The following is an 11543-nucleotide window of genomic DNA, read 5'->3' as shown; positions in this document are numbered from 1 at the left end:
AAAAAAATAAAATATTAAGCCCCTCTCTTAAATTTCGTAGGTGACTGTTGGACATTAATAAGCATGATCATATAGATCCATCTACGCTTTGATGCCAACTGTCTGCTAATATAATTTTCGAATAGTACAACGTTAAAACGTGTAAATTACAGACAAAAGTGTGTTATAATTTAATGGGCTAAATCTTTCCTATTTAAACTCACCAAATTCAAGATGCACTTCCATAACACACATGGCAAACAAATTTATTTTATTCCATAATTTCATATAATACTTTCCCATTTACGTTATATTCAAAGCAAAATCTATAATAATTATGAATAGTACTAGAAAACTCATCCTAGAACATGATGATGGTGAATGCTCATCAAGCAACACAAGTAGTAGTACTCTTCTAGATCCTGAGGAATTCAGAAGACAAGGACATATGATGGTTGATTTTCTAGCGGACTACTTTCACAATATTCAAAATTATCCAGTTCGTAGTCAAGTTGAACCTGGTTATCTTACAAAAATATTACCAGATTCAGCCCCGTATCACCCCGAATCAATTGAAGAAATACTAGAAGATGTGAAAAGGAATATTTTTCCGGGGTTGACACATTGGCAAAGTCCATTTTTTTTTGCATATTTTCCTTGTATTTCAAGTAGTGCTGGAATTCTAGGTGAAATGCTTAGTGTTGGTCTTAATGTTGTTGGATTTAGTTGGATTACATCACCAGCAGCTACTGAGCTAGAGAATATTGTAATGGATTGGCTTGGAAAATTGATTAATCTACCTAACACATACCTTTTCTCTGGGGGTGGTGGAGGTGTTATACAAGGTAACTTTCCAAATATTCATATTCAAATACATGCCAACTAGTAATAATGATTGATCAATTGTCCAAACAAGATTTCTAAAAAATAACAACTACATATACCATACTTGATATGTTTGAATAAAAACATGACGTATGTAGTTGCATGAATTAACGTACCTTTTTACTATTTCTAATAGGTACAACTTGTGAAGCTATGTTGAGCACTATTGTTGCTGCAAGAGATCAAATGTTGGAAAAAATTGGAAGAGACAACATTGGAAAACTAGTAGTTTATTCATCTGATCAAACTCATTCATGTTTCCAAAAATCTATCAAGATATCTGGGATTAGATCAGAAAATTTTTGCGCTATCCCAACAACAAAAGGCTACTGAGTTTGCCCTATGTCCAAAATCATTACGTGAAGCTATTCAAAAAGATATAAAAGTTGGATTAGTACCCTTATTCTTGTGTGCAACTATTGGAACTACTTCAACAACCACTATTGATCCATTACATCCACTTTGTCAAATTGCTAAAGAATATGGAATTTGGGTACGTACGATTTAATTTTGACTATATCATTTAACAACCTAAACGATTAGAAGAAATCATCTTTTTTTTTAATATACATATATCATAGGTACATGTTGATGCAGCGTATGCAGGAAGTGCATGCATTTGCCCAGAATTTCAACATTTTCTTAATGGCGTTGAAAATGCAAATTCTTTTAGTCTAAATGCACACAAATGGTTATTTTGTACATTGGATTGTTGTTGTATTTGGGTGAAAGATCCAAATTCACTCACAAAAGCCTTATCAACTACACCTGAATACTTGAGAAACAAAGCTAGTGAATCCCAACAGGTAAAACCTATAATTAAATTTAATAGTTATTTACACCTATGTTCAAATTATTATATGTTGATGATTTTCCTATATAACATACAGGTGGTAGATTACAAAAATTGGCAAATTACCTTAAGTAGGAGGTTTAGAGCATTGAAGTTATGGTTTGTGTTATGATGTCATGGTGTAGTCAACATTAAAAAATTCATAAGAAGTCATATCAAAATGGCTAAGAATTTTGAAGGACTTATATCAATGGATAAAAGGTTTGAAATTGTGGTCCCTACAAATTTTTCTATGGTGTGTTTTAGGGTTTCACCTTCAGCATTACAAAAGAAGTTTGAGTTTGTTGATGAAGTGAGAGTGAACGAGTTCAATGAGAAGTTATTGGAATCAATTAATTCAAGTGGTGTTATTCATATGACTCATACAATAGTTGGAGGAATTTACATGATCCGTTTTGCAATTGGTGCACCTCTCACACACTATTCCCATATTGCTAATGCTTGGGATGTGATTCAAAACCATGCAAATGTTATGCTATAAACTTTGACATTTGTTGAATAATGTGAGCATTATTTTGAAAAATAAGACATGTTAACGACAGTAGCTCAATTGCCTTAAAGCAGGTAAAATATATCAAAAATGACTTTTAGCGGTAAATCGTCAATAGCTTAATTGTCATTAAATATGTATTTTTAGTGGTAATTAGCATTTTTTTTATGTCCCTGAAGTCTTTAACGGCATATTGAATCTAATTACACTTAACTAATATCGGTAAAAACTTTAGCGCTCTTTATTAATGTGTTTATTTGTTACCGCTAGAAGTTATTATTGTTGTAATGGCAGATGATCGATGATAATGTAAAATTTCTCTTACATTATTGGTATATACTAAGTATTTATTTATTTTTGTTTTCTTGTGTATTATTTTTCATTTCATCATGTGTGTTTGTTACACAATATTATTATTTTTCTGTAACCTCCTTAACGCATCTACCAAATTCAAATTCTAAATAAATTAAGAGTTTATTGATACTCATATTATTATAAAAGTAATCCTATCAAACAGTCAATCCAAAGTTAGTTATACTTCCTCCGTTTAAAAAAGAATGACCTAATTTGACTTGAAACGGATTTTAAGAAAAGAAAGAAGACTTTTTAATCTTGTGGTTCTAAATTAAAGTTATGTCAAATGTACCAAAATGCCCTTTAATCTTGTGGCATTAAACATGCCACGTAAAAAGTTAAAGTTAACTTGTTGCCAGAAAAAAAAGGGGTCATATTCTTTTTGAAACACACTAAAAAGAAAATCGGGACATCTTTTTCGAAACAGAGAAAATACATGTTTCTTCCCTCGGGATTGAAAGTTGAGAACCATAATGTGGCCCACCTAGCTTAAGCTTAGGTTAATCCTTTGTGTAATAACCCGAGTCACCGTACTCTTGGAATCCCCTTAGGGGTTGTTTGGTTGGAAATTAGTTATCTCAGTATAACTTATCTCGAGGTTAGTTATCCTGGGATAACTTACCCCCCGTACTCTTAGAAATTTTATCTCTTTATTTTTGAATCAATTGTGTCAAGTTTTGTTTATCATAAATGGCAATTGATAGTACTACGACTTTTATGGCTATTGCTACACAAATCCGAACTATTGTGCCACCGGTAGACAAATCAAAAAAAATTCTCTCCAGCGAACTTCAAAGTATGGAAGCATAGGGTATTTTTCTATCTTACCACTCTTGGTTTGCAAAAACTTAACAATAAAGAAACTTCAGTGTTTGGTGCTGAAGACAGAGAGAATTTCATGGTTATTGAAGCATGAAAATAGGTAGACTTCTTATGTAAGGGCTATATTTTGAGCGGTTTAGAGGATGACTTATGTCATGTATACAACACATTGACAACTTCAAAAAAAAGTATAAGACTGAAGATGCATGCTTAAAAAAGTTTGTGGTTGAAAAGTTTTTAAATTATAAAATGACCCATAGCAAAACTGTTGGATCCCAATTTTAAGAGCTTCAACTTATTTTTCATGATCTTATTGCTGAGGACATGATCGTTAATGAAGCATTTCAAGCTTGATTTATCTCAAGATTAAGGAAGATGCAAAACCGCTGAAAAGAAGTCACGTGGAAACTAAAAAATTATGGGAATTAATATGGAAGAGACTCATACCAAAGGCAAGAAAATAAAGAAACCCAATAGACAGATGACAAAGTAGAAAAATTTAAAGGCAAATGTTACATACGTGGTAAGACAAGACACAAGTCTGCTGACTGTCATACTCCAAAGAAGGTCAAGGACTCAAGCCAACATGGTAAAAGAGATGAAGTATGAAAATGATCTCTATGAATGTTATCTTAGTGCAACTTAGTCAGATATCTGAAGGGGTGATTTTTCAATTCTTGTGTCACTCGACATGTTTGTTCTGTGAGAGAAGCTTTTGCAAGTTATACTCCTGTTGAGTTCGATGAACATCTATCATGGAGAACACAACAGTGAAGCTTCCAAGAATGGGAAAAATAATGTTGAAAATGACATCTGACAAGGTGTTGACTCTGAACCACGTCATGCACGTAAAGAATATAGTGTCTGTTGGACTACTCATTTAAAATGAATTTAAATGTGTCCTAATCAATGACAAAGTTGTAAAAAGTAACAATGAGTTGTGCTTAGGAAAGAGCTGCCTCATTGAAGGCCTTTTCAAACTGAATGTAATAGTGTTCACAATATTAATAAAAATTCTACTTCTCTTTACTTAGTAGATTCAAATTATTTATGGCATGCGATTTGAGATATTTCAATTACAAAATCTTTCGAAAATTGATTACTCTAGAAATATTTCTTAACTTAAAGTGTGATAAATGGAAATGCAAAATTTATGTTGATTTTAAGTTTGTTAAAAACCCTTATAAGTCTATTAATAGGAATTCAAATCCTCTAGATTTAATATATGCGCTATAAAGTCAATACCATCCCGCGGTGGAAAAAAGTACTCCATAACTCATATTAACGATTGCACTCGATATTGTTATATATATTTTCTTAATAGTAAAGATGAAACAATTGATGCATTTAAGCAATACAAAAAAGAAGTGGAGAGTCAACTAAATCAAAAGATAAAAGTAATTCGAAGTGATAGGGGTGGAGAATACAAATCTCCTTTTGCAAAAATATGTTCAGAATATGATATGATTCATCAAATAACTGCCCCTTACATACCACAATAAACTGAAATGTGGAATTGAAGAACATAACATTAAAGAAAATGATGAATATTTTATTAATTAGTTTCAATTTACTGCAAATCTTGTTTGGAGGGGGGGGGGGGGGGAGAGATCTATCCTTATGACTAACCAAATACTCAATAGGGTACCCTAAAGCTAAACAAACTCTATGTGATATACGTTATAGAAACAAAGGTATCTCAATTTGAAATATTTTAAAATGTGGGGTGTATAGCCAAGGTACAATTTCCTTTGCGCAAGAGGGTGAAATTTGGACCTAAAATAGTAGATTGTGTATTCGTCTGATATGTTGTGAACAACAAGGCCTGTCGATTTTTAGTTAACAAATTTAAAAATTTTGAAAGTTTTATCGATACGCTGAATAAGTTAGATAATGATGAGTTATTTAAACATATTTATTCATAGAAACCTGAATGTGAATCGTCGATTGGAACATCTGAACGACCAGGAGAAGAACCAAAGGAGATACAAAACATATAGAGGATCCTAGGCGTAGTAAACGTCAACAGAGATATACTTGTTTTGGACCAGATGTTGTAGCACTCCTACTTGAAAATGAGCGTCTAACATTTAATGCAACAATGTCTTATTCTAAGTCAACTTTTTGGAAAGAAGCAGTCAACAATGAGGTTGAATCAATTTTGAATAATCATACTTGGGAATTGATTGCTCTTTCTCTAGAAAATAAACCTTTAGAATCAACATGAATTTTTAAAAGAAAAATAAAAGTTGATGGGAGTATTGACTAATATAAGGTTAGACTTGTAGTTAAAGGATACTGACAAAAGAAAGGACTCGATTATGTTGATACATACTCTCCAACAACAAGGATAACATTTATTAGGTTTTTAATAACACTAGTGACCGTGCATAATCTTGAAATCTATCAAATGGATGCTAAGAAGGTCTTCCTAAACGAAGAATTAGAGGAGGAAATTTACATGGAACAATCTGAGGGTTTTGTAGTTCCTTGTAAATAAATGAAAGTTTGCAAACTTGTTAAATTTTTTATGGGCTCAAACAAGCACCCAAATAATAATAATATGTTAAATTGATGAAATGATGCAGACAAATGGATTCAAGAAAATCAACTGTGATAAATGTGTCTACATTAATTGAAAACATTTCGAACCATGAAGTATTTTTGTTTGTATGTTGATGACATATTAATAATGAGTAAAGATATTGACAATATAAATGCTACTAAGCACATATTGTCCAACAAGTTCATTATGAAGGACGTGAGAGTTGATATCACGACCTAAAATGATTCATGAGTGGCACCCACTCTTACCTCCTTAGGTGGGCGAACCAACACATCTAACCCCAACATATACCAATAGTTCAACTATAAGTAATATAAATAATGCGGAAGCTCCAAAAGATACTAAGAAACCAATTTAAATAAGTTTCTCAAGTTTAATACTTATCATCCCAAAATCTAATAGTCGTCACATCAAGGACATCTATTTCCAAATTACCAAGTCTAAAAATGTTTAAGAAACCAAAATAAGCAAAAAGATGGCCCATGTCCGAAATTCAAAGACATCAAGACGTGAATGAGAGAATCCAGCACGAGCTAGAATTAATAGTTCACCCTGAACTCTGATATGCTGGAGATTGGCTAGAGCTGAGGGCGAGTCAAAGTCGATGGTACACTTGCTGCACTCCACAAAAAAAACAGAGAAGAAAATACAAGTAGGGGTCAGTACAAGGAACACGTACTGAGTAGGTATCATCGCTCAACTCAAAATAGAAATCAATATATAATGAATAATACAACTACAATACTTAACAGGTGGCAAGCAACAAACACATGAACCTTTGACAACAACAACACCATAATAGGTACACCATCAATCACAACATCAAGCACACCTATGAGGACTCATGTCTCCACACCATACTCATTTGGAAAATAGGTTCCTTGAGATTAAGTATATTAAGTTACTTCGAGATTCTTTGCCTTTCATGTTATTGTGTCGGAACGTGACACTCCGATCCCATAATACCGTGTCGGAACCTGACACTCCGATCCAATTTTTTCATTATTTTATTTCAGCAAGTCTTCTTTATTCAAGACGTCATTTTAATAGGGAGGGTTCAAGATTAGAAATTCAACATTCTCATAATTTTAGGCCAACCACAAACCACACAATCAAAACATACTACCACACAATCAAGTACATAGGATACTTTACAATATCACTCAATACATATCAATCACTATTTATAGTTTATCTATCAAATAGAAATAAACCATAACCTACCTCCACCGAAGAACCGAAGTCAAGAAACTACTTCTCCAATGCTTTTCCTTTCCTCAATGCCTCCGAACCCTTCCAATCTATCAATTATGTGTGCATAATTTATAAGTTAACGAGTCTAGGAATACTCATATTATTCTTTATCTAGTCTAGACCCAAAAGTTCACCTAATTCTATAAATAATTTCATAAATGTTCAAACCTAAGGGTAAATTTAACTTCCCCCATTTAGCATAACTTTAATGGAATTTAAATAATTCAATACACCTAATACTTAGCTACCTATCTCAATATATTAAAAAAAATAGTTTATAAGGTAAGAACACGATATCAATATGTAAAAATGAATGCCAATGGTCACAGAACCAGTGGCTACGGACCAACAGCAACTCAACTATAACATATGCATAGATTAGATTTACAGAACTTAGTGCATCCGATTTCCCACTACTTTAACACCAAATTCTTTAGTATTATAATTATTATTAAAATATATAGTAGTTAAATAAGTATACATATATATATATATCCTTGTTATGCCCACATATAATAACAATTATAATTATAATTATAATAATCTAAGGAACATTAAAATCTTACTATATTATGCAATCCACTACTTACATATCAACGCATATCAACATGCAATTACCAGTACATTACTCTTTCTAATGATTCACTCATAATTGCCCCATCATGTGCTCATTATTATTTTTACTATATTCTTATTATTAACTGGAATGTATGTGTGTCCCTTTGCCTTAATTGCATAACAAATTGCACTAATATGCGCACTTCCATACAACCATAATTAATTAATAACTATTAACAAGGAGGCATAAATTCGTTCCACATACATAACTACTGTAACTTCAATTCTCTCCAATTAATTAAATTATAGTAATATTTAAATCCTCCACCCACCATGCTTTCAATAACCTTTAAAAAATATTATATACATATATTTGTTGACAGTAATTCCTAGAGAACCTAATTGATTTGCAATATGCAAGTTAACATATACGATCACCGCCATACATTAACCAATAAAGCATAAGCCTCCCATTAATCAAACAAAGAAAAGAAAAATAAAAAGGTCACCTGAACTCCTCCGTGAATTTGCCTCGACGGTTCGTGCGCCTCCTTTCTATTTTTTTCCTCCTTTCTACAGATCAGTTATCACCCTAATTGTATACCTTAATATTATAATGGGGTAAAAGTGACCCTTTATTATTATTTTTTTATTATTTTTTAAACCACCAACTCTATAAATTATTAAAACTACCCCACTTATTTCATAATTATATTTATAAATATTTCAAAATACCCATTTAAAATCTAGCGGAAAGTATTTATCAAAAAAAATTCTAGTGCTCAAACCGACTAAATGGGTTGTTACGGTTGCTGATTTGATCTTAGGAATAAAAATTCATATAAATCCTCAAGGACTAGCATTATCTCAATCTCATTATATTGAAAGAGTATTGGATAAGTTCAATTACTTGAATTTTGACAACGGCGAGACTCTAATTGATATAAGCTTAACATTTTAAAAGAATGAAGGTGAAAGTGATTCTCAATTGGACTATGTCAGAGTGTTAGGGAGTTCAATTTATTTTATAAATCGTATACAATCAAATATAGCATGTGCCGTTAGCAAATTGAGTAGGTTCACTATAATCCTGTCCAAACTCACTAGATGAAAATGAAATGTGTTAGTGTATCTAAAGTATACACAATACTATGTATTGCATTATAATATATATTATACCATGATTGAAGGATATAATGATGTAAATTGAATCACCGGTTCAAATGATTGTAAAATCCATAAGTGAGTATGTGTTTACCTTTGGTGGAGGAGCAGATTCTTGAAAATCATCTAAATAGACATATATCGCTCGCTTTGCAATAAAATCTGAATTTATTTCCTTATATAAGATAGACGAAGAAGCTGAAAGGCTCAGGAACTTCTTATAGGACATTCCGTTCTGGTCCAAACTTATGGGACTTAAATGCATACATTGTGATAGTCAAGTAGCAATACATAAGGATGTACATCGGGAAACCTTGCAATATTGTAAGACAACTGCTCTTAAGTGAAATTATAACAATTGAATACATAAAGTCATGATATAATGTATCAGATCCATTAACAAAAGGCATAGTTAGAGAGACAGCTGATAGATCATACGAAGGAATCACTACAACAAATATGATATATAGCTACGAAATTATTAGCTACAACACAAAATTCGTCACTATTTATTCGCTTTTAGTGACAAAAATTATATTTTGTACTTAAATATATGAGACATATTTTTTAACACAAAAACATAAAACTTCATAATAAAATTTTGTCCACTAAAGTTTCCTACCATAAATTGGATTGGAGCTATTTCTTGAGGACTATTAACCACTAATTTGAAATTATTAGGTGACACGCTATTTTGTCACTAATGATGTTCCCAGTTAGAGATAAACATTTTTTGTCTCTAAATTAGTTAACTTTTTACGAAAATTTTTGTCGCAAAAGGTATATTGATGTATTAGTGACAAATCATTTTTCGTCCTAAAATTAGTTAAACTTTGTAGATGAAAAACTTTTCTCGCAAAAATTTATATCGATACATTAATGACAACTCATTTTTTGTCTTAAAATTAGATAAATTTTTTTGTGGCAAAACATATATTGATATGTTAGTGACAAACCATTTTTGTCTTTAAGTTAGTAAATTTTAGGATATGAATAATTTTGTTGAAAAACATATGTTGATACATTAGCGATGAAGTAGAGATTTTAGTTAATCATCGTAAACTTTAGCCGCAAATTTTTATTATTCAATTATGGCCTTTATTTTCGTCATTAATACGTCGAATGATTAGTGACAATTGTACAATTGTATCTATTCAACCTATATTTGGTTACAAAGAAATCTTGTCACAGAAAAATGTATGTTCAATGGCTACAACCTAACGTTATGCAATGTATTACCCAGTAATTAGGACAAACAAATAAATCAAACAGGAATCTCTCGTACTTGAATAGTGCTATTATTGGATACAGAAAAAAAATCATAGTGCTAAATTATAAGATATTTAATTTAAAAAACATTTTTAACTAACCAATTTTTTTTCTAGAAAAAGATCATACATTACACACCACACAAATAGAATTTTTTGTTCTAAAATATTAGACAATATTGTAGACCAGATAAAAACAACAACACAATAAAAAGGACAAAATATCTTAACACCATTAAGATAGTTTGAATAAAAAAGTGTTTAAATAAAGCTTCCAAAACTATTAAGAGTCTATCGCTCTCCAATTATTAGTTATCCAAAATATTTTTCTTAAACTTTTAATCAAGAATTGATAAAATTCAATGTATAAATCATATTAGATTAAAGTACAAATAAGAACTTCATAAATATGTGATGTTGAAATAAGACCACGTTGCATTTATAAGTTTGTTTAAAAACCTTTGAATATATCATGTTCATTTTTTATTCTGAAAATTTAAGTATTAGAAATGGTACAAAACTACTCTCCATCCACCTATTGGCTCCAAAATATCCTTCTCATCCACATTTAAGATCAAACTTGACCACTTATTTAAAAGTTTTAAATTTAAACTATTTAAATATTTTTTGAAATACGAGGTGCTCAACTATTTGTTATAATTTAACTTAGTAATATAATTTATAAATCAATCAACTACCCACAAAAAAAAAATAAAAATCAACTACCCACCCATTACCAATTAAACCCCACTCAATCAATAAATCTGTCCCATTTATATGCAACAACAGGATAGCTACTGCCAATGAGTGTTTCTAAAAATTTGAGGCTAAAGTGTCTATAGAAGTGCATTATCATACATTCAAGTCCTCAATCAAAACATATTATAATTCAAGTGTCTAAATAAAAATTACTGATATACTTAAAAGTCTAAGTATGTTGATATTAATTATTTCCTTTTCTCAATTATGTAATGTTACTCAATAGATAATTTTTTTATAAAATAATGTATTAAAATTTTAGTATTTAAAACAAATCATAAATAATATAAAATTATATTTAAAAAAGTGCATAAATTAATTTGGGATGTACTACTTCTTCACCTTTAATCATAAATTTCAATTACATGCTTGAAATAGAATCCTATTGAAAGTGTCCCCCTAAATAAGTAGCTCAACCTAATTGTGGCTTCAATTTGGACTCGAATAATTTTGAATGACATTTTTAGAAGTCTGTAATTTCGTCGTATTTTAGTAGTGTTTAGGACAATGTTGATATTAGAATAGGTTTACTAGTTGGGTGGGGTTTAATTAGTAATGGGTGGATAGTGAGTTGACTTATAGATGATATTA

General features: G+C 30.8%; 1 protein-coding gene and 1 long non-coding RNA gene across 2 annotated transcripts; one reads left to right on the top strand and one right to left on the bottom strand.

The window, feature by feature from the left end:
• Nucleotides 1–251: 251 nt before the first annotated feature.
• Nucleotides 252–2357, top strand: LOC101255174 (phenylacetaldehyde synthase-like). The gene is given in 5 exon segments (XM_069296055.1): nucleotides 252–824; nucleotides 1001–1185; nucleotides 1187–1357; nucleotides 1446–1670; nucleotides 1755–2357. Coding segments are annotated over 5 exon segments (1533 nt in total). The 5' UTR covers nucleotides 252–316; the 3' UTR covers nucleotides 2199–2357.
• Nucleotides 2358–6288: 3931 nt separating this feature from the next.
• Nucleotides 6289–8352, bottom strand: LOC138347741 (uncharacterized). The gene is made up of 3 exons (XR_011220276.1): nucleotides 8271–8352; nucleotides 7174–7250; nucleotides 6289–6565 (listed from the first exon to the last, which is right to left on the bottom strand). It is a non-coding gene; the product is annotated as an uncharacterized lncRNA (long non-coding RNA).
• Nucleotides 8353–11543: the final 3191 nt, after the last annotated feature.

This window comes from Solanum lycopersicum, chromosome 3 (genome assembly GCF_036512215.1).
Source record: "Solanum lycopersicum chromosome 3, SLM_r2.1".
Classification (NCBI taxonomy): domain Eukaryota; kingdom Viridiplantae; phylum Streptophyta; class Magnoliopsida; order Solanales; family Solanaceae; genus Solanum; species Solanum lycopersicum.
This window is presented reverse-complemented; position numbering and strand designations above follow the sequence as displayed.